The 24,736-nt window shown below is 35.6% G+C and overlaps 1 protein-coding gene across 1 annotated transcript; it reads right to left on the reverse strand.

Annotated features, from left to right (window-relative positions):
* Nucleotides 1-500: 500 nt before the first annotated feature.
* LOC128992190 (major facilitator superfamily domain-containing protein 8-like) lies at nucleotides 501-23,296 on the reverse strand. The gene is made up of 10 exons (XM_054415650.1): nucleotides 23,130-23,296; nucleotides 18,988-19,138; nucleotides 13,844-14,087; nucleotides 10,912-11,025; nucleotides 9,520-9,720; nucleotides 7,872-7,971; nucleotides 6,670-6,804; nucleotides 3,723-3,832; nucleotides 2,517-2,689; nucleotides 501-867 (listed from the first exon to the last, which is right to left on the reverse strand). The coding sequence occupies exons 1-10, from the start codon at nucleotides 23,156-23,158 to the stop codon at nucleotides 589-591; spliced, it is 1,536 nt and encodes a 511-aa protein (XP_054271625.1). The 5' UTR covers nucleotides 23,159-23,296; the 3' UTR covers nucleotides 501-588.
* Nucleotides 23,297-24,736: the final 1,440 nt, after the last annotated feature.

Consider the following 24,736-nt stretch of genomic DNA (forward strand, 5'->3'; position numbering starts at 1 on the left):
TACAAGCTCAAATTAGGCTTGTTTTAAGCTTTGAAGTTCATACCTATTTAAGGTTTCCAAACCTATCCCAAGCTTGGGAGTACAGACTTAAAACTGACTTGCAATACCAAGTTTTTAAACAGTCTTACTTCATCAGTGGTATCCATCTTGAATTTCGCCCCATACAAGACCAATAATAATTGAGCGACAGATTTGTACATGACCAAGTAAGTTGTAATAGAAAGTTATAAAGTGGGAAAGTTCAAATAGCTTAAAAAAATGATAACAAAAAGTGAGTTACCTTAGGCAGCTGGGATGATGAACAGTGCTGCTTCAGCTGGGTAAAATACTTACTTGAAAATCATATTGTTCGACCATTTTTTACCACATACGCCTAAAACAAACCTCCATTTAATGTACTCATCAGCTGATCAAAGATTTATATTTTTGAATATTTTTTATATTTTTTCCTACAGACCAAAATTGACATAAACTCAACCAAACACATTTAAAGTTATTTATTAAAAACTATAAAATTATAAATTTGTTCAGTCATATCACAATTAAGCTAAACAGTCTGTTCCATGCAGCGAGCATGGTAAACTATCGCTATCTGGAAATAACATTGAGTGGAACTTCACTGATAGTGTCAAGCATTTCACAGTCAATGTCTGGTGCGCGAGGTTGTGCCCCATTCACCATGTGTGTCACGGCGTGATTGATCCGGCCCGAGAGCCACTGTAGCCACAGAAGGGCTGCCAACATCGTAGCAGTGGTGAGGACAAAAGTCCACACGGTGCCGTACCTCGTGTAGACATAGGACACGAACACTGGCCCTAGAACTCGGGATAGACAACCCGATCCGGTCATCAGACCCATCCACACTCCCTGCAACATAATGTGTATTGAGTTTTGTCTTAAATTGGAAGTTACATTAAACGGGACACATCAGTGGCATAACTAGAACATGGCTTGGGGGGGGGGAGGGGATGGATGAGCCCAAAGTCTGCACTCATGCAAAGGTCTGGGGGTATGGAATACCCTCCAGTAATCCGAAGAAATTTTGAAAAAATTTGAACTCCAATTTTACGTTTTCAGGCATTCCTGAGGTGTAATCACGTTCAGAAGAACTAAATAAATCCACGCAATTGAGGCTTTCTCTGGCCGGTCAGATTCAGGAAACAGAATTTCTTGATTAAGAAGTACCACTATCGGTAAACACACGTGATTGTTTTTTACCAGCCGTCAGTGTGATTTGCAACTTATTACAGTTTCTCCAAGTTAGACTTGGCTGACATACCCTCCCAGCAGCCCTGACACCATACCGGAAAATAACACACAATACACAATATTTTACTAAATAACATCATGTATTTTAGAATGAAATGGCTCATTTAATATTTGTTACAAGTCTATACAAGTTTTTTTTTGTTTTTGGTCACAGTGCGTTTCTTGGACAAATCTGTCAATAAACTCTGAGAAACTTTTCTCTTTGTCATTTCGTTAAACCGTTCAAAATGCACATTCATAGTTGAAAGCTTTGACTATAAATAAAACAAGACATTCAATCCCTATGTTAAAGTTGTAGCCAGTTTTGAACCAAAATCATCTTAGTTGATGTGAGCCACCGACAGATTATGCTTACCTAAATTAACAATTTCTGTTGGATACACAATCTTTTTTACCAATTCAAACTAATGTAATGACTTATGGTGTGCTATAGCAACTGTTATGACCCTTAAACCTGGCCAGCGACAAAAAATAAGGTTAAAAATGAGTTTTAGTCGCTAGCGCATTCTGTGACTGGCTCACACAACCAAGTTTTTTTTAGCAAAAAATTGGCTACAGCTGGTACATATTGATGGGATGTCTAAATGGTTGAAAATAAACAGCATAACAGTCTACTATACAGATTACAGAACAGAACTAGAACACAGAGTAAACAACTAACCTAAAAGAAAAGCCGTCTGGCGTCTGCTTAGTGCTTAGCTTACAGTGCAATCCTGCAGTGTTACCTCTCAAACTACTCTACAAATTTACTCCCGCTGCCTGGGTATATTCATTAAATAAACCTTTTAAAATTAGTTTTTTATAAAATCAACTAATAATTAAGGAATTAGATTAATAAAAGTAAAACCAAATCAAAACTAAATCACTAAGTTTCAGTTATAAACTTCAAGCAACTGTATTTAAGAAGTAGGATTGTTGTGATACAAATATTTTATTTTCATATTAGGGTTCTGGGGGGGGGGGGGTTCTATCCCCCTCATTCCCCCCCCCATAGTTATGCTACTGGGACACATTAAGAAGAAAGAAGAGAACTCTGGTTTGTAATACAGGATTTACACACCTTCAATAAAAAAAACCATATTGAGCAATGTTCCTTACGGCAGAATACCAGCTGAGGTCCGTAGCTGGTCAGACTAGCTCCAGAGGGATATAAGAAACTTTGAAATGATCAGAAAGCAACGCTTGAAATGCATACCCTAAGACTCATTAACTTTACTCAACACGGTTGGTAGAAACACCTTGTTTACCTGAGGTCTGGGTCCTAGGATTTTTGAGAATATTGTCTGAATGAGTGTGATTCCCACCGGGTATCCGATGGTTGTTAGGATGAACCCGAGCAAGAACTGCTCCAAGGTCATCTTAGGAGTGTAGGAACACCAATCCTGCTTGACAGGGCATCCTACAGGTTCTGTGTCATTCACTGCACAAATTAGATCAGAGTGATTAGTTACATAAGGTACAAGTTGCAAGTTGCAATATGCAAGCATGTTTGGAAAAAATATTTGTGTGTTAATCCAAACAAAGTAGCCTTGAATAAAAAAAAAACAAACCATGTATAAGACAATTTTAAGGATGGAGCTGGTATTCCAATTTTTTGTTTAGGTAGCCTATTTAAATTATTGTTAATTTCTAATTTTGCTATACTTTTTTTTAATAACTGTTTTGAAAATGTATAGCAAAACTGTTTTGGTTTTGTAGTCATTGGACATTTTTGTGGACTCAGGACTGGAAATTGTTAGCAGTGTCAGCATAAAATCAGCATAATAAAACATAGCAAAGTGAACATAACCTTTCACACTAAGCTTTGCATTCACAAAAGCAAAATAATTATTTGATTCGTTTCCTGAATTCTTAAGTTTTGGAGTTTAGTTTTGATTTTGTTATAGGCCTATAGGAAATTCTAGACAAGGAAATTTTACTACAGAGCCAGACGTAGAACATTGAAAGAAAGCAGTTAAAATGTGAAGTTATGGTCATGTTAAATTTGAATAAAGTCTGATAAACCGGCCTACGGAGTTTAATTAAATAGCTAAGTAATAAAAGTCACAGTAACAAGTGGTGTAATATAACAACAAATTTAAAAAATTCTTCAGTGTAGGTACTCATTATAAAAAAACATTATGTTTAGTGAAAGAAGGTATATTTGCGTATTTAGAACTGTACAATTAGTGACATGGAAAAATCGATGCAACTACTAAATCTGTAAAATAACAGACAACTCCTAATAAATGTGTAAATATAAATTTAAAAATTCAACAACAGGAGTGTGCTACTAAATAAAACAAGTTAATAGAAGATTCAGATTAACTGTGAAAATATGATGGATAATTTAATTGGTTGTAGTGAATTGAACCCGGTTTTAGATAAACCTAAAAAGGTTTAAATCGAAAGTGTTTAAAAAAATAAGTAAATTTTTATTTGTTGTGGACATACTAACCTTAGTGTTTACTTACTTGTAGGATAGGCAATGATTGGGGGATCATTTCCATATGGTATGTACACAGCCCTTCCCAAAACCATCAAGAAAAATCCTCCCCACACCAACACCCGGCACTCATTAAAGCTAACAAAAAAAGCAACAAATTACTCATTTGTCATCACGATTGTACAGAAGGTCTACATCTTGGGAATTTTACAAGACATAACTTATTACCAGGGATGTGTAATATATAATTTATGCTTCTGCAGAGAATTTAGTTACCGTACGTTCATTGTTTTGACACATTATAACAGTAGTCAAATTATCATAAAAAAAGAAGGTATAATGAAATATTCACATACAATACCCCGCATATCCGACCTTGGCATAACCGCCTCTTTGGGATATCCTACTTAGTGTCCGACCATCTACAGGGTGGCCACAGAGCTCACGGAAAAAATGCATGCATTCCCCCCCCCCCTCCGGTTTTCTTGGTCATTAAGTGTACAAATGTGCCATACAAGTGGTCTGCCGCGGGTCCCTGATATTTTCGGGTAGGGTCGAGAGTGGGCTCAAGCACGTACCTAAAAAACAGGAATAAAATGTTGGGCCAAGCTCGGTTTGAATGAAGTGCATGTGCACGATCATTAATTGATGATTTTTCTGCAAGAGAGACGATAATGTTGCCGTAACCGCAGAAGATTTTCATGATTTTGCTGGGTCCACTGAAGATGATCTCTTTTAACTTGACTGCACTAGAAGTTCACGATTTTCCCGTCACCACGGAAGATGCTCAGTTTTTCACCGTAACCGCAGACCAAAAATCAGGGATTCTAAATGAAATTGAAAGGTACCCAATTACTACCAAACTATCCATGGTTTTCCCGATCTGTGGTCCCTCTGGTCTGCTCACATTTTGGCTAAAGATTATTTCATGATATGTATTCATTGTTACGTTAAAAATATAAACGCAAAATAAATAAACCTTCTTATTTGTAAAAAAGATTATTTTGTACCTCCTGATATCTGAACTTTTGGCCATTCCAACCAAAGCCCGGTCCTGTCATGGTCGGATATGAGGGGTTCTAATGTACAGTATTGCTCATGAAAGATTTGGTCTAGTGGAAAAAGTCAGGTTTCAATTATATATTAGTCTTTGTACAATTAATAAACAGAACAACTTACAGCTACACTTTTTTTTAAGAGGTTGGCAACCTCTTTTAACCTTCCATTTGCCCGTCTACATAGACTACAGATATGTGCATGGAACGTATCCAGCAAAGCAAGGGGTGAGCCGGTACAGTACGAAGGTGAACTGTACTGATAAATTTTAGTGGCAGTGACCAGGATCCGAACCCACGAGTCACGACATCGCTGCCTTGAGCCCGAAGTCTGTGACGCTACCAACTGAGCCACCGACTCACCGATATTTAATCTTATCAATTATCAGTTATCAATCATTGAGATGGGGACGCCACCTAGGTGCGTATTTTAAACCCAAATATGAGTGAAGGATGAGTGTAGAATGGTGTGTGATGATCTGTGTAGCTTTGTTACTGACTAAGATCAGGGGTTTCATTAGTCAGGATAATCTATATATAAAGCCAAAAGTACCCATGAACTTTTGAGAAAACTACAAGTCACACCCCCATAAACCATATACTTATGTTCGTCATGACGAGAAACCTTGCACAAAACTATCCATTATTTCATAAATTGCCCTATAAGGTCTTAATTGCTTTCCAAAGGGAACTTTCCATATACCTAATGTTAAAAATACCTCAGCTGTATTAATTTGTATGTTATTCTTTCAATTTATTACCTTATTATAATCAGGTGAGATTATTTGTTTGTATTACTGTATTCTGTTTTGTTTATTTCAGCTTAACCTAACCAATTAATAGTTTTATTATTACTTATGAAGTCAAACAGGGTGAAGCCCGTGGGTAACAACTAGTTTATTTGAAGCCCAATGATCAGGAACAGCTGGGTCCAGTTTCGAAACATCAAAAAGCTACTGACTTTTCTCAGGATCGAACCAGCGACCTTTTGATTACTAGGCGAGCACTATAACCACTCAGCTACCCAGCCAGTTACTTATCACACTCAAACTTACAAGAACAAAACTTTACACTTTACACAAATCAGCATAAAAGTGTACTACATTCTTAAGTACAACATAAAAAAAATAATAAATTGGGGATAGGCTAACATATTAAAATCTAAGGGTTTTCAAAGACATCCAAGGCTCAACAAAAAATCTTTTTAGAGATCGGAGATGTCTGGGAGTTGTAGACACCCTGATTCTAGAAGTTTTTGGAAAATAAATAAGTTAACAAATTTCAAAATAAAGAAGCAAACAAACATCAGGTTATAGTATACACTATAATGTAAAGTATCTGTGTTTCTTGTACTAGGGTAAGCTTGCAATCCAAACAATCCTTAAAACCGAGGTTGTTTTACTTTAAGTTACATCGGTTTTTTTTTTCTGTAGTCTACGTTTTGAAAATTCTAGTGAATATAATCAGCTGTCTAAATATTGTAAACTTTATCATACACATTTCACAGAACCACAACCAAATGTGTGTAAAGCAATAACTACTATACTTCATTCCCCATATTTAGTCAGTTTTAGGGGACGAAATCTATCGCCTCCACTTGAACCTTACCTTTAAAATAATAGCTCAACAGCTGAACAAGCAACATACATTAAAAACAAAAAAGTGGCGGGGGAACCTACCCTCAAACCGCCTTCATATTGTGATCGAAGTATAGTTCAGTGCCTACATCCAATAGTGGCGCAAATGTAGATAAGAGTTTAGGAGAAAGTTTACAGGTCCAGAAGAATAATATTAAAAATAAGCATTGCAACTTCACAAAAAAATAGATTTCGAAATTTAACAAAACTTTCTATCATCCAGTAGATCTGTTAAGGGTTTCAAGAAGTAGAAAAATGTATTCACAGACAAACATAAACTTACTGTTTGCACAGTGGCTTGATGAGGACGAAGGCTACACAAGCTATCACTCCCCCGGCAGACAGAAGAATGCCGATGTTGGACAACGCTTGGGATTTGGTCCAGGCAAACTGATCCATTGTCAAAGAGGTGCCTAGTCTGAAAAAGCATCTTACGTCAACTTTTCATAGACAGATTTGTTTTATGTTGATCGTAAATCTTTGAGTGTTGAGTGACTTTTTACTAAGTCTCACAAACTATTAGGCTCTGAAATATAGACTGATAAAACCAAGAATCGAATATTTAAAACTCATCATAAGGCCTACCACCAAAGACCAAAGACTTCTAAGTAAACAGACAGAGAAGAATATCCAAGTAAAACCATGGACAAACAATTGGCAATGGAGACTATAGAGTAAAACAAAGAACTTCTAAGCCATACTCTGATTTAGATATTAGTAGCAAATTGCATAACAGAAGGATCATAAAGGCTAAAAAATGTCTAGGAAAAGTAACAAGTCCAATGTCAATTTTGTTTACCCATTGCTTACTTTGATATTGTTTAACTAGTCGCTAAGCTATTTAGATCGATCTTTGTTTCGATAAAGCTGGTTAGCCGAGTTGTTGAATAATACTTGTCTTATAATCAGATGCTTGCCAGTCCAATCAGTGAATGGTAAGCAGCTTTTGATGGGTATAAGCTGCACTCAGCTGTCCTTGCTAATTAGGCTTTCAATAGATGGTCTTAGCTAAGAAAACAACTGGTCTCAATAACACAAAGCTTGATATCCATCCAAAATCAATCTTTTATTCATATTTGGGTTAAAACTTAAAATGTCATGTTAATGTGACCCTCATCTTAATATAGTGTTATCTTCATAGATTGGGGCATAAGATAACAAAATGCTTTGACACTGGACACTGCTACAAATCAGTGGAGTGATGTACTATATAAATCTGGATAAATGTTTTTTTTCCAATAAACAACAGTAGATTAACTTTGATTATTAGGTAATCGGAGGTTAACTGTAAGAAAGGACCACAAGGTTTTATAAAGCAAATAAATGTTAATACCTTAAGTGCTTTCTTGCCGACTGCTTAAACAATCAAAATATTTATACATAAACACAGTAAGATTATTAAAACTTTTGACTAAATTAAGTTAAGTACAATTAAAATGTAACTTCAGTGTTTAATTTATTATAGACTAAATAGTTAATACTTACGTTTCAAGAAGGACAAAATTGAACACTAGGATGAAGAACGCAATGATCATCGTCCAAGCACACAGGTAGTCGGGTTTGCAGCCTTTCCATGCAGCTTTTTCTGTGCGAAAAAATGTTTGATACTTTCTGCTTCACAACGTTTGTATTTACAACTTATTGCTAAACCTTTAGCAAGGGTGTTGGAACATAAGTTTGGCTTGTGTTATTTGAAGGACAGTTAGAGGTGTTGAAACTATAGTTCGGCCGCTTAGAAAACGACCTGCGCGCTAATGCTAAACCAATGCTGGAGGAGGTCGCTTTCTAAGCGGCCGAACTATACATATAGTACTTTATTGTGTAATGTCAAAATGTTCTGCCTCCTTGAAACTATAGTTAATAGTTTAATAGGCCTATCATATGTTTTTGGTGTTTTGTGTTATGTAAATAAGATCAATAATTAGAATGGTTCGAATAGAAATCAAGTTTGTTACAATTCAGCTATGTCCTTATTTAAATGTTAAAAGCTATAATTAAAAGTAATAAAAGTAAAAGTAAAACTACAAAAGTAACAGTAGGTTATGGGCCCAGTCCCAGAAAAAGCTTGTAACAATAACTAAAAATATTTATGTGAAAAGAAAACAGTAACGGGTAAGATGACATTAGTAAATAGTGATGAAATAGTGTGCATACAAAAATAACAGAAAGAGGAAGAGGGTCTGAAATCTGACCTCGTCTTTAGGTAAGAAGGGACCTTAGAAAGTGACTAGATTCGAGCTTTGATCCAGGTAAAGCCGAGAAACACAAAAAATTATACAAATGTGAAAAAGTCAGATTATAAAATGAAAGAAAGAAAACACTGTCATGCTTTAATTTAGTTGACAGCTGAGTTTTATTACTTTATTACAATGAATATACGAGAAACTAGTGATGGATCTAAACAGAATATAAAATCTCAAAACTACCAAAACTTTGAAAAAGTTTATTTAGTTTCAAGATTCGATCGGCAAGTTTTGAGATATAAAATTTCAAAAAGGAGTTTAATTTATTTCAGCTTTTTGTTCATAAAAAAATATATTATTAAGTTCAAGTAAAATTATTAATCTCATTCGTATATTTGATGTCAGTGTCAGAAGTTTAATTTATTTGTTGTTTATAAAAAATTATTTTTTCTAGATTTAGTGCATTATACTGTTCACAAAGTTTAGGCGGTTTTAAGGGGAAGCTAGTCCATCCCCTTCACCTCACTCTAACTTTGAAACAACAGCTGATAATTACGTTAAGCTAAAAAAGTGGCGGAGGAACCCAGTAAACCTTCCCCTTGAACTGCCTAAATTCTGTGAACGGACTATAGTCACATGTTCATGTTAATATGTCAGGGTCAGCAGTCCGATTCTTTTAGTTTCTATCACATAAAAAAACATTCTATTATTACTGTATTTTTTGTAACCTTAATGTAAGTAATAGATTCACGTTTAAGTATCAAGATTCAGGATTTGTTTTTAAATTTGTAGTTTCGGTATTGAAATTCAAAATTTCTGGTTTCAACCATCACTACAAGAAACTGATTCCAGCTTTTCCATCTGAAACTTTGTGAAACTCCTTAACTAATCCACAACAGAAAATGTCCTTAATACTCCAAACATTAATGAAAACCTAGTAAAAAGATTACCTGATTTAGCTCCGACCATTATCATAGCTTCTCTTGCTGCGATGTATCTCTCAGTGAAGTAAAACGGAGAAAATAACATTGCGTTGAACAATCCGAGCAATACGTTGATCCACCCTGCAGCCGTGTACATGTTAAGCGTAATCCACCCCTTGAATAGAACCTTTCCTTGCTCCCCAAGGGGTGTAACCGCAGCCTGCAGCCCTAAGATCACCGGAAAGTGTACAAAATCTCCACAATTTTCTTGGTAAATAAAATAATTTTTGAAATATTCTAGTTGAAGGTATTTACATATCGAGTAAATGGTTCTGGAGTATGAAAAGGTATAAAATAAAATAAGCCGTTAAGAAAACTGTTTGCATGCAAGAAGTAATTTTTTGTTTGAATGAAAATTACAAAAATTTTTTTAGGTTAACTATATGACCTAGTATGTATAAAACATTTTAAAATAAAAATTACTGTCATACAAAACAAAATTAAGATTATAAAAGACTATTACAAGACTAGGTCCTCCTTTATGGAGTGGAAACGTGGATTACGGATAAAAAAACGGAAAGGAATATGGTTGGATTTGAAAATAGAAGTTGAGAAAAATATTTGGACCATTTAAAGAGGGTGAAGGATGGAGAATTAGGCACAACCAAGAAATCAGAGAAATTTTCCTTTCCCCAGACATAGTAGGAGAAGCAAAGAGATGAAGACTACTGATGACTGGCTATTTAGGAGGGAAGATGGGGAACTAGTTTAAAGAAGTTTGGAGGCGAAGAAAAACCAGCGGGAAGAAGACCCTGGAGGAAGACCCAAGAATCACTGGAAGGACCAGGTGGAAAATGATTTGCAAAAATTTAGAGCAAGGCAAGAAGATTCGGAAGGCAGGAGAGATATGGAGGCATTTTGTTGGCGAGGCCAAATAACGCCTAGGATATACATGGCCATGGGAGTAAATAGTAAAATTGTGACCAAGTGTTTCTTCCTCTAGTCTTTTCATACAATAAAAAAACAACCTTTAGATAAGTGGATATTTTTTTTTATAATTATTATAATAGAAATGAATAAATAAAAGAGACAGTATAACATAAACATTCCAAACATACACACACACTCTACTACATGCTGGCCTAATGCACTTAGGTTATTGCAAAATGAATTAATAATTGAATGATGAATACAATATTACAGAGCAGTGATCATTCAGACTGAATAATGGTGAATTATTTTATTTTTTCATGACCATCTACCCACTCTGATGATGAGAATACATTAAAAAAATTAAATTTCAGTAAGTTTAATACCAACTAAAAAAAACCTCTTCAAAAACATGTACAAATTAGGTGACTCAGACAAAAAATCTACGGCTTTTGAATCTTAGTGCTGTTTGAAGGAAAAAATATTAACCTGGACCGACGATAAATCCAAGGACTTGAGCTAACGACACCATAGATACAGCCTGGGTCCTCTCGTTGAGTTTGGTAGCAGCGGACAGGTAAGACCGGCAAATTGCAATATTGGCTGTAAACAAAATATTAACAATAAAACGCTTTTTAATAGTTTATTAATCTAACTGCCACAGACGGTTTCTTCTTTGAACAATCCCGTAAAATAGTTAATACAGAGGCTAGTAAAATAGAAGTCGTCCAGTGGTTGAAAACTCGACCAAAAATATGTAATGTACAGACTTCTCTATTTTCACCCCACACCGTATATAAAACATCTGATTGGAATTTGTTTGTTTATATTTTGTTGTTATTTTGTCACCATTTTAGCAACCAATAAAACCAATGTAAATTTTTTTTTAATTTCAAATTAATTTTTTGTGCTTATTTTTGAGCCTGTTTTAATTTATGAAAGGATTCTGCACATCTACAGGAAAATATTGTTCATTTCATACCAACCGCATGTAATTCGGTCCAGTAGTATAGCCAGGCTAGCTGTCGTAAGTATTTTAGTATATAAGATGGTTAGTTTAAAGATTCCATTTTCCTTACATTCAGTTTTGTCACAGATTGGAGTTAGAAAACACTTTGCAATATCTGACATAAAGACTGGATGGGTGAAGTAGCTAGTTGAGTATGGAGAGCACAAAGTACGTCATTGCCGTTTGAGAACTGTAAATGGGCGCAAGAAGCTTTAGCTGAGTGCAGCCATACATTTCAAGAGCTGACTGTTTTGTGCGTCGGTTCACACAATATTTGTCCTACCACCATAATTAGCTTATCATAACACACAGATTAACTTTTTAGTTGTACAGTACATAAAATGGTATTTATGTTATGATTGCTGCTATTTGCTAACCTGATGTTCGTGTTTTACTGAAACGCCAACAGTGAAATAATTTGTTTTAGAGAGCAGCATGTTAAAATGTAACATTACGGTATGTGTATTTGCTTGTGTCATTTTTAGTGTCTTATGGCAACTGAGCGACTATGGATGGATTATTTTGTGAAAAGATTAGGGCCCTAGCTTTATTGTCTGAGTACTGCATAAGAAATAATGGCAATCTTCTTGGAAACCATTTTCTTGTCCCTAATAAAACCAGTTATGTAATGGGGGGAGAAAAAGCCCAAACAATGAGTGATAAAGTGAACTTTCACTTTACTAGCTTTGCCAGGTGGGTTAGCTCAACTATAGGACAAAGATGGTACAGCAATCAGTTGAGAAAGATAGAATAGGCTTTATAACAAGTCATAGATGTATGTTTCTGCTAATATTTGTTTTCCTTATTTCAACAGTGATTTGAGACAGTCCTAGTAGTATAGAATTCCCAATAGTTAAAATTAAATATTATTGGTGACTGGTATTATCTTAATTCTAGGTAGACCTATATACGATTGAAGTAAATTGCTGTATTTTATAAGATAAAGCTACAAAAAGCTAATATGGCTGGTATTTTATTTCTATTTCATTTAACTGTACATTGTAGTTTTCCAATATAAACATCAAAAACACATCAAGTAATCTCAAATGGCTAAATTAGCTATGCAGGAAGTGACACAAGCTTAGAGTATCTCATATGCTATTAGTGTGACAATCAAATGGACATTAAGTTTGATTAGATTAGATAATACTTCAAAACGTGATCAATGAAATGATATCAAACACTGCAAGTTGGAATAAATCAATGTTTTGTAAAGGAAGTGCAAAAATCTCGTTTTCAAATCGGTTACAGTATAGTACTGTACATGATGTAAAATAATTAGGGTATTTTTCATTTTAAAAATAAACAAAGATTGTCAATAAGTTGTTTTGTTTTAAGGCCATTATTTCCAGTCCATGCTTAGTGTTGGAGATGAATAATAACTGGGAATCTTTAGTTTGAAGGGGGAAATAAAGTTTCCTGACAGTGCAAACTTGTCACAAAATTACATAAACGCAAACTGAATTCAATATCAACTCTCAGTGATGTAACTTGGTCCTAAATTTTCCAGTGTGGTAACACTTATCATCAGCTCAAAAAAAAAGATTTATCTCGTTCATTTCATGTAGTTCATACATCAAGAAAAATGCATTATATATGTACAAGTTTCATTTTTTTACGATAACTGTACGCCGAAATATCGATGTCGTAACTTTTGTTACGATTAAAAATTAAAAATCTGAGTGGGAACAGTGTTTGCAACTAGCAACTTTGTATTGATGAGGCAGAGCGATTTTCAGTTCATCTAGTTAAGTAATAACTTGCAGCCGAATACATTTACATACAAATTCTGAACAGTACATTTATATACAAACTGAGATGGAGTGGGGGAAAGCGCCATGTTGTGATTATGTTTTAAGTGTGGCTCACTTGTTTAAGGTTGATTCAATATCACATTGTTTTACAATTATACTTTTCTCGGCAGACGTTTTCCTTGGATTTGGCAAGGTGAATTTTTATTGGTTGTATGGGTATATATAATCTCCAAAGATTGAGCACAGCAAATTGCACAGCCTGTCTACACTGATTAATGGATAGGTTTACTAGTGTAGGCTACTTATAACTTAATAACAGTGCAATTAATATTGAAGTGTTATTGTATGCTTACCTTTGCACTTCATCATTTGGATGGACTTGAAAAATAATATAAATTTAAATATTGTTAGCTAAAACATTTTAAATCTTCCTTAACTTACAAATAATTTTAAAATAGAAACATATTTCAGTGGTATTGCAAAAATATGTTAATAAGTTTAGACCTTCTTCAATAGCTTAGCACAATTGTTGCAAGCCTATAATTCTTCAGCAAAATTGTTTTTTTACACCCTTTACTGCTTATCCTTACAGAAACCTTCGAAAGTAATTAAAAATTACACATATTTTTAAAGGGTGACCTAAATAAAGTAAACATACCAGAACTGACACCAATGAAAAACCGAGACAGCAACATCCAATACTTTCTGTAGGAAGGAACCACCTCGAGCATCGAATAGGCAGCATTGGCGAAAGTAAAGATGAGCAGAGATATGACCAATGGTAGCCGGACGGAGCCTCGGCGGTTACCCCACCAACCGACCAACGGGGAGAAGATCATCTGGGCTAGAGGATTAGCGGCCACAACGTATCCCATAAACTCTTTGCCTGCTGTTGGATCTAGCTGTTAGAGAAAAATTCATGAGAATTTATTACAGTCATCGCAAACTCTCCGTTAATCAGATTAAATAAATTTGGAATAAATTAAATGTTGTATACTTAAATAAAATTCAAGCTATGATCTAAACATTTATAGTTAAGGAATTTCCTTACTCCTTAAAGGGTTGTTTCTAGTCTAGTGGTTAGCTTCTCAGAGTTCGGTGTGGGAGGGACGGGTTCAACTCCTGACACATCCACAAAGCTCTAGTAGGTTTGGACGGATCCATTACACGGTGTCATATAATTTTTTAGCTGTCATACGACGTCCAAATCTCACCATGTCCAAAAAGTACAGTAACTACAAGAAACTTGGTCTTTCTACAAGCTTTGGACATCATGGGATTAGTCGTCGTGCAACAGCGCACTTTATACTCTTAAAAACTTAGCAGTAGCACCACGTCCAAAGCCACTGCCAGTTGCATGACGTCCAATAGCTCAGCGCTTTTGCACGACCAGCAGCGGATTTGGATGTGGTGCAACTGCTACTTTTTTAAGAGAGTAAAGTGGGCTGTTGCACGATGACCAATCCCATGACATCCAAAGCTTGTAGAAAGACTATCTTTCTTGTAGTTACTGCACTTTTGGACATTGTGAGATTTGGACTTCGTGACACTGGCATTGGATGTTGTGGCATTTGGACGCTGTGCAACACTCCCAGGTAGGACCACTTTCCCTTAAAAGCGTTTGAACTAACCTTGAAATAAAAAATTCCACTGACATGGACACGAAAAAAATCCAGTGATGTGGTGGGACAGGATCACATGGGAACAGTGTTCTTACTCAAAGAAAAAAATATTCATATTAATAGGCAACCCCTGGTTTTTGTTGGCGGTGAACATTCCCGGACAGGGAAATGTGCGACTACGCCTCTGCCTTCATCCTTATCTATTAATTAATATCAGCCTATTTTTTATTAAGTTGTTATTGCCTAGTTTTGTTAAGTTGTTGTTGTAATAGAATAATACAATGGGTCTACTATGCTAAATAGACCAACTGGAAAATTTTGAATTTGAAGGAGAGCTCTCTAACCACTTTGCTAAATTTTAAGGCTCTTGAGGCCAGTTCCCTTTTAGAATAGACGATGGACGAAAGTCATTTTCTCTGAATTCAAACATTGGAAATTGAAGGAATAACAAGCTATAAAGGTTGAGTAATTGAGTCATAATTGATTGAATGATTGGAGCAACTCTCGGCCTAAGCACATCGACCACAGCTTTTTTTGTCACACTTGCCCCTAACTAAGTCTAAGCCCATATTCTTGACCAAGTATAGGAGCTTTTAACTAATGTTTAACTAATGTGTCTGATTCATCACCCAGTTGTCAGAGAGATCTTAAAGGTATAAATATAAATAAGAGTAAATAACTAGATTTAATACGCTTTAAACTTACAAATTTTATCATCTTTAACAGATTTCATGATTGTTTACTATTAGTTAGTTACTACAATCCCCATTGATTATGATTATCATAGTAAAAAACCGATCTAGACCAATAATGAATTATAAAACTAACAACTTTTACTCAGACTTAACTGGCAATCAAGCGACTACCTACCAAATATTTCATATACTTTTCCCGCTAAATTTGGGCTCCGACAAAATTTTAATCTGGCCCAGCTTAAATTTTTGTGGTTGTAAGAATTGTGAACAAAATAAGCTGACTTTAAAAGTTTATTTTTCTAATGACGTCAAGGTGATTTCATATCTTTGTTTGTGGTGGGTTTACACATTCGTATGAGATAAGATGTCTCTGAGGTGGTAGTGTTCAACATCAGTTGGCACTTGTATTAAGAGCAGATTTGATTTTCAAAGATCCCACAAATATAATTCAATTTACAATAGACCACTCTATCCAATATGATTAATGAACCAATAACACATGAAAGGCAAAATTAAATCTTTTGGGAGGTACTATTTAGGCCTATCAATACCATTGATCAGTACCATTTAACTCGGTGTAACGTTAAGGCAAATAAAAGAGAAAAAATAATAACCCTCTAAGGCTTATTTTCCATTTTGGATCCATTTTTATTAACCGATACAAAACTGAAGCTACCAACAACTTTTTTGATACAAAACATCAGTTATTTCCCAGTTAGGTTCTTTGAGCGAACTACAAACTAAAAACTATTTTAGACGTAGTCTTTTGTTAAATTATAAAATTTAATAAGTGTGATCTACGACTTTATATTTCATACCAGTACCGGTAATAAAAATAATGTTTGACCAAGTTATATTATATATACAGGGTGTTTTTATAAAAACTTGCATCTTTATTTATGTAAAAACTACAATAGATAGAAATATACAGTTTGCTGGAATCATCTATTGACGTAGGGGGACCAATTGTTTTGAATTCAACGTTACATTCACATTCCCCCCCTGCCACCAACTTATTTTTTTTAAATAGCAAGGTACCCCTTGTGACATATCAAATAAAAGAGCATAAAAAAAGAAAATGTTTGATGAACAAAAATTGAAAAACGGTTCATAAATTTGTGAGATATTCCCCCCCCTCACCCCCCGGAACTTAATTTTTTTTAATAGCAAAGTACCCCTTGTGACATATCAAACGAAAGAGCATGAAAAAAGAAAATTTTTGGTGAAAAACAAATTTAAAATCGGCTCATGAATTTGTGAGATAATCACCCCCCTTTTCCCCTACCCATAACTTGTTTTTTAATAGCAAGGTACCCGCCCTTGTGACATATCAAATGAAAAATAAATTTCGCCAAAATTTTTCTTTTTTCATGCTCTTTCATTTGATATGCCACAAGGGGTACTTTTCTATTAAAAAAAAATTAAGTTCCAGGGGGGTGAGGAAGGGAATATCTCACAAATTTATAAACCGATTTTCAATTTTTTTTCATCAAACATTTTCTTTTTTCATGCTCTTTTATTTGATATGTCACAAGGGGTACCTTGCTATTTAAAACAATTAAGTTGGGGGCAGGGGGGGAAAGGGGGGGAATGTGAATGTAACGTTGAATTCAAAACAATTGGTCCCCCTACGTCAATAGATGATTCCCGCAAACTGCATATTTCTATCTATTGTGGTTTTTTCATAAATAAAGATGCAAGTTTTTAAAAAAACACCCTGTATATATATAACCAAGCTAAAAAAACATTAATTTGTTAGTGAAAAGAAAATGGACAAAATAAAACTAGACCTAATTTTAGCATATTTAGTACAAATTAGGTGTGTTAAAATTTGATCAGTTACAACAATTCTTTACGTTTCAGTGTAGGATTTAATAGTGGTATGGTACTCCCTTAAAATAGCTTATTCTCTAACAATTATTTCTGATCATTTAGCTTAATAATACAGGAGAGCTGGTATGCCTACAAGTATCAAGCTGTCAAAAAATGTGCTGTTCATTTAATGTTGTAGCAGCTGATTAAAATTAAAATGACCGCTCAAGGATTGAAGACTGATAGGTCTATCTTGATAATATAAGGATTGCATGGTTATGTTTAGGCCTGTATTACACTATCATAGTTCTATGACATATCTATTATCAAATAAAGTATATGATAATATGTTCTCTCAGAGAGAACATAGACATTTGATATTTACATAGACATTTGATCGTAGTTCAACCAGGTATATTATAATAGTTGGTCCATTACACTGTAATACTTTTCAAAGACATCAAAGACAATATATATATTATAGAACTACTAGCTGACCCGGCGAACTTCGTATCGCCTAAGTTATAGGTTTCCCCTAAGACAGACCGATGGAAAGAAAGTACCGTTACGTTTAATTTTCAAGATGATCTCGTTCGCATCGCTCAATCACGTCCTGGTTGAAGTTCGTTCGCTACGCTCACTCACCTTTGGGTTGGAGCTCGTTCGCTACGCTCACTCACCTTTAGGTTGGAGCTCGTTCGCTGCGCTCACTTGCCTTCAGGTTAGCTCGTTCGCTACGCTAACTCGCCTCCAGGTTGAAGTTCGTTTGCTACGCTCACTCACCTTTGGGTTGGAGCTCGTTCGCTACGCTCACTCACCTTTAGGTTGGAGCTCGTTCGCTGCGCTCACTTGCCTTCAGGTTAGCTCGTTCGCTACGCTAACTCGCCTCCAGGTTGAAGTTCGTTCGCTACGCTCACTCACCTTTTGGTTGCAAATTAGCTGTTGTCATAAATGTAAAAGAAATAATAGTGCTGCACCCTGTTGGTAATCCTTGTAACTTTAATGCTATTGAACATCATAGAACAGAACCAACTTGTTTAATTGAAACCGCTGTTAAGATTCATTAATTCCATTTCTCATAAGGTTAACATGGGAAACTCCAGAGCCACTGGGGCGGAGCCCTTTTAAGAATTTCGAAACGGGAAATAGTTTACGTCCGATTCGCATACCTACAGAATTTACACACCAAATTTCATAACGATCGGTGAAGTCGTTCCGGAGGAGTTTGCAGACAAACACTGTGACACGAGAATTTTATATATTAGATAATCCAATACCGGCCTTACCAGAGAAATTGGGAAGAGACAATAGCAGTGGAAGAGCACAAAAACCTTCCCAACGGTTGCAAAGATTTACTATGACAGGAAGTCACAAACTGTGTAGTTTCCACTTTCTGGAAGCTGATGTTTTCTTGAGTTATCCAGCACATCTTTAGTAAATTGTGAAATGCTGTATTGGTTAGGCCTTTGTCAATTTACCGAGAGTGACAAATTTAAAAACCTGAATAACTGTTATGTGTGGTTTTTACACAAAGAATGTCCAAGGCCTACACGACCTGCATTCAACATCTATCAACAAACAGCTCAGTTAACATTTTCTATCCCAATGTTGATTGTTCTGATTATTCTAATGGTCTTTAAAAGAATGAGTTGCAAACTATCAACTAACTGTACCTCATCCAAGTAGGGCCATACTCCTGTCAAAACTACACTGAAGCCTAAGGCCATTAGGAACATGGTGAAGTACATAGTTCGTATTGAGTTCCATCTCTGTTTGTACTCATCTTCTGTCTCCAGCAGTTTGATGTTGGTTGCATTTCCCTCGCTGCAAAAATACATGTGTACTGACGATTTTTTAAGTAGGCTTCCTAGGCTAAAGATAAATCTAGCTTACACAGTTTTTTTAACGTAAAAGAATGGTTTGTTGGAAATATGACTAAATAGCAGTAAAACCGAACAGATAACAGACATGGTGGGTCAGAACAGTTTCTTATCTCGGTTACCATATTATCGAGCGAAAATACTTAAACTATCGAATGAAAATATCATTAAACTTAATCGATTGTGTATATTGATTAGGCTATTCAAAATAATTTACAAACATAATAGGCCTAATAAAATCAGATTTGAACCCACAAATTGGATTTTCAAAAAAAGTATTTTCTAAAGCTTTCTTACATCATGTACCCCATTAACCTTTACTTTGCATCAAAATTTTAACAAATACTCAAGTGTTTAGTGTTTTTGTTTTGTTCCCACACACCACAATTTGGGTTAATAGGTAGGCCTAAGTAGGATTCTTACTAAATTTAAATTTTTTTTGTAAGTAGGATTAAGTTTTCTTTGTCTTGAAGAAAACTAGGTTAACACATTTTTTATTGAACTGAACACATTTTTATAGAAATAGGTACAAAATCAAAATAACATTTCACTTCAATTTTTATTTAGGCCCTAGGCTACTTTAATTAAATGTAAACCTTGATACCTTGAAGAAAGCAGCCGTTGACCAGTAGACTGGAATGGGCCTTGTCGTTAAAAAACTCAAAACGCACACACATGCAAAAAAAAATAAAAACTTTTACTTGGCTTGGCGAAGTGGCTGGTTTTGTTTCTTACTTTCCATGAATTCAAAAAATTCCTCCACAGAGTAAAATGCCTGCTCTATAAAAAGTTTCTTAATCCTGTTTTTGAAGATTGAGAGACTGCAGTTCTTGAGGTCTTCTGGCAGACTATTGAACATCTTAAAGGAGCTGTACCTGAAGGACTTAACATTCTTTGCCAGCCTAAATCTAGGGGGGTTTAGGCCACAGAAAACGTACTACTATAACCCAGAATGCCAACCGCATGGTAAAAAGCATTAAGTGTTTTGTGAGAGCTTTGCCTGTCAATCCGTATGCAGCGCCACCAGCGTTGCTATGCTATTGCATGGCAACGCTGGTGGCGCTGCCTACGGATTGACAGGCAAAGCTCTCTCAAACCGCTTAATGCTTTTTACCATGCGGTTGGCATTCTGGGTTATAGTAGTACGTTTTCTGTGGTTTAGGCAGTCTTTTTTCCTTGTGTTGTGCTCATGTACATCACTCCTTACCTCAAGCTCATGTTCACTCTCTTTGCACCACAACAGGCAAGCTGACATATAAAGACAGGGGACAGTCATCACTCCTAACCGTTTAAACAGTGGCCTACAGTGTTCCTGCTGACTCCACACTCCTGAGATTGTTCTTATAGCCTCTTTTTGCCTAGCGAAAACTTCATCCCTTCTGGCTGCATGTCCCCATAGGAGGATCCCATAAGCAATTATGCTGTGGAAAAAGGCAAAATATGCATACATCACACAGTCAGGAGTTACGCTGTCTTGCAGTCGCCTTAACAAAAAAAATACTCTGTTGAGTCTCTTCAAAATTACTTCAACATGGTCCTTCCAATCTAACTTAGGGCCCAAATGGAAACCCAATAATTTGGCCACATCTTGGTCTTCATTTTTCTTTAAAGAGAAAAACACACGTTGAGTCTTCGCCTCGTTAAGAGCTAACCCGTTGGCCTGAAACCAGATCTTGGCTTCATTGTATGACAGCTCAGTCTGTTCCCTCGCAGAGCCAAAATCCGCTCCCTTGGACATGATGGTCGTGTCATCAGCATAGATAATGGTTCTGCCCGGGATGCAGCAATCAAGGTCATTTATCATAACCAAAAACAGCAACGGTCCCAGCATAGACCCCTGGGGGACCTGATTACCTTCCTCTTCACCAAGACCAGCTTTGCCGGATAGGTTGTGTCATGATAAAATAAAAGTAAAATACTATTTAATAAAATCTATTTACAATATATACATTCAATCACTTATGGCGGTGGATCAACCCTATTTATTCACTGTTTCAAAGTATTCGTCAAGGCTATAAAAAGGTTTGGTTACTAGCCAGGACCTAAGGGCAGTGCTAAATTTCTTTATTTCCAGGTTTTTTATATCTTGGGGCAAGTTGTTGTAGATCCTAATTGCTATGGTCGGGAAGGCATTCTTCGTCTTAGCAAGTCTACAGAAGGGGATGTCAATTTCATGGTTTCGTCTTGTCTGGTGTTTGTGAACGGTATCTCTGGTTAAAAACTTATGGATATTGCTTTTAACATATGTTGCACTTAGTAGAATAAAGTGGCTAAAGACCGTTAATATGTTTGTTTCTACAAAAAGAGGCTGGCAGTGGTCCAGTCTTTTGCTGGAAGTTATAGCCCTGACAGCCTTCTTCTGCTGCTAGCAAGAGTACATCCTTACAATTAGGCGCATGCCTCCAGAGCAGTAGATATTTACGCCTATATTTACCCTCTCTAAACCAGACTCTCTGCCATCCGCCACTACCAGTTGCCTTCTATTCTTAAGGAAGCTTGCCACCAACCTATTAGCCTGATGAGAAACCCCCAGACTTTCCATCTTCCTCAACACAAGTTGATGGCTGACACAGTCATATGCTTTCGACAGGTCACAAAAAACCGCTTCTACAACCTCATTATTGTCCATTGCGTCCATTACAAACGTACAGAACTGGCATACTGCAACCACGGTTGATCTTCCACTTCTGTAAGCAAACTGTTGGCTACTTAGTAACCCCCCTGATTCAAGAAAAACAGTCAGCTGATGTACCATCACTGCCTCGAGTACCTTGGAAAGTATAGGCACCAGAGATATTGGCCTATAACTGGAGGGGGAATCTCGGGGACCCTTCTTGTACACAGGGACCACCCTGGCAAACTTCAAGACATCAGGAAAAATCCCCTCTGCCAGACATCTGTTGATAAGGCGAGTTAGCGGTGAGATTATATCGGGAAGTATTTCACGAATCAATCTATTTGAGAAACCGTAAAAATCTTTGCTAGGTGAGGCCTTAAAATTCATCAAATTTTTCGACTAACTCATTACTGACCATTACTAACATAAATAAAACAATTTAAAATTAATGTTTAAAAACATTTGTTTGTGAAATATCCAATAGAAGTTTAATTAAGTGTTTGTTAAAACTTCCATTATTTTCAATCAATTGTATGGTAGCCCAGTCCATATAAGAAACTAGGTTATGTACCAGAGGCTAGTGACTGTTCTTTATGTACATGTTGTTGCAGATTGTGCGTTTTGACAAATTGTATTGAATTGTAATGATAAAGGACAGTAAATGGCTGCACTTTACTTGACGTCCTACACTCATTCGAATGAAAATATCGATCGATATATCGATTGCTTCATTCGATATATCATTTGGTTAGTTAGGTAAGGTTAACCTAACCTAACTAACCAAACGATATATCGAATGAAACAATCGAATGAAAATATCGAATCGAAAAAACAATCAAATGAGTGTAGGACGTCAAGTAAAGTGCAGCCCAGTAAATACTCCTACTCTTTGATTAAAGCCTGGTACATTATTTAAATACCCAACACACCGGATACAAAATTGATGCCATTAGGCTATTGGTGAGACCTGATTAGTTGTGAGCCTAAAATTTTTAGTTTAGTGGGTGTAACCTCAACAATTACTCCTGGATCTAGAGTTAAAGAGCCTTTAAAAAAATGTATGGTGCTAGTCTTACATTCATGGGCAGGTTATCATAATAATTTAATGCTCTAGATTTGCAGAGTATGATAGTTTAATTTTATAATAGATATATTTTAAAATATCGATTATTAATCAATATTTTCAAATCGATAGTTTCAATCAATGTTAGCGTAGCCCAGTTAAGAAACTGTACCCTTGCAGAGTTGGTTCAAATTAGGTTATTCAGTACTATGTTTACTAGTTTACTTAAATATGTTAAATAACCTGGAAACGTACCTGTTTAACTCATGTTTTTCACTTTCCATTTTGAGTTACAATAACCAATAATCTACCACTACTTCAAACCACCATACAACGGTGATCCCAGGCCCAGTTTACATTTATTTAAGGTTATCATTTGTTAAACAAAATAGAACAATACAAATTAATGCAAACTAAGGCAAACAGACGATTGGAATTTGAACTTGACAGTCAGGCCGAGTCACTCACAGTCAAAACAAAATCATATGTTCAAAGTTCAGAATGAATCAGCTGTCAACAGTTATACCAACGCAAACCAGAAAAGCTAAAATAGATCTCTGCAATAGTATAGTGTTTTGTAATATATATGCTTGAGGGAATACGATAATACAAGACCTATTTATTATATATAATATAATAATATAATATAATATAATAATATAATAATATATAATAATATAATAATATAATAATATAATAATATAATAATATAATATAATATATAATATAAGAATCAAGAATTTTTATTCATCATTAACGCTATGTACAACACATGCAATGGATGAACGTCATAATAGTTTTGGATTTTGAGGGTAGAGATTAACTTTTAGCGAATTTCCCTACAGGGAAGTAGCTATTACCGTAGGTGGCACGGTAAGACCTAGACCCGGGACCGATTTACTTTTTCATTTTGATGTCCCTAGAGGCCAAAAACACTATTCGTTCAAATTTTTATATATGTATATATATATATAGACATATATATATATATATACGTCCGTGAACGCGATAACTTGAGTAATTTTAGTCCGATTTTGATGAAATTTGGTTTAAAGGTGTAAAGCGGGATAAACTTGAATGAGTTCGCGAACCAGCATGATCGGACCATGGGAACGGGGCTTTACGGGGGGTTTTATGGGGTAAAAATTGGTTTTTCTCACTTTTGACCAGTAGTGGCAATATGATGGTTTAACATCACTTTAGGCACGTTTTCCCCATAAGAATAACATGGTGAGCTTTTTTTGACCACTTTTTTAAAAATCCAGCTCTCGGCCTATACAAGCCTATATAAATGTTCAATACCATTGTATAACACTATTACTATTTCAAATCCACATCCATTCACAAAATCGAGCGAGGTTTGCACGCGAACTCGTGCGTGCTCCCGGCTCATGGCGTGCTCCCTTGGTTATCCTTAGTGGAAATCCATGAATTCTGGCTACTTGGGAACCCAAGCCATTTGACATATAATAAATCACCTTTTCTCCTAATAACCTTTTCTATCAAATACATGTCTTTATATTTGGTCTTTAACAATTCCTCTGTATAGAAACCTCCCCTGATTATATTACCATTTTCATCTTTCAAGGTATAAGTCACAGGCTTTGTATTCTTTACTTCTGCTATTGTAAATAGTTCCCCTGTCCAATTCGGAGTATAACCTTTACTAAAAACATGTTTATACTTGGAAATCCTCACACTATCACCTACCTTATATCTTGGCTTTTTAACTTGCACTACTTTAGAAGTCAACCTCTCATGCACATATTTACTGTTCTTAATATTCACTTGGTTAGGCTTCATTCCTATAGATCTATGCACCTTATTATTATATTTTCGAATTAACTTTGGAAGTAAATCCA

Source organism: Macrosteles quadrilineatus, unplaced genomic scaffold (genome assembly GCF_028750875.1).
Source record: "Macrosteles quadrilineatus isolate MER2022 unplaced genomic scaffold, UCM_ALF_1.0 Scaffold_4__1_contigs__length_99947679, whole genome shotgun sequence".
NCBI lineage: Eukaryota > Metazoa > Arthropoda > Insecta > Hemiptera > Cicadellidae > Macrosteles > Macrosteles quadrilineatus.

Excerpts from the sequence above, each read along its gene's own strand:
- LOC128992190 (XM_054415650.1), bottom strand. The coding sequence starts at position 23,158 with ATGGAAAGTGAAAAACATGAGTTAAACAG. Across the intron at positions 19,139-23,129 it reads GAAAAACATGAGTTAAACAG|CGAGGGAAATGCAACCAACA; the intron begins GTACGTTTCCAG and ends GTATTTTTGCAG. Across the intron at positions 11,026-13,843 it reads TTTCATTGGTGTCAGTTCTG|CCAATATTGCAATTTGCCGG; the intron begins GTATGTTTACTT and ends TTTTGTTTACAG.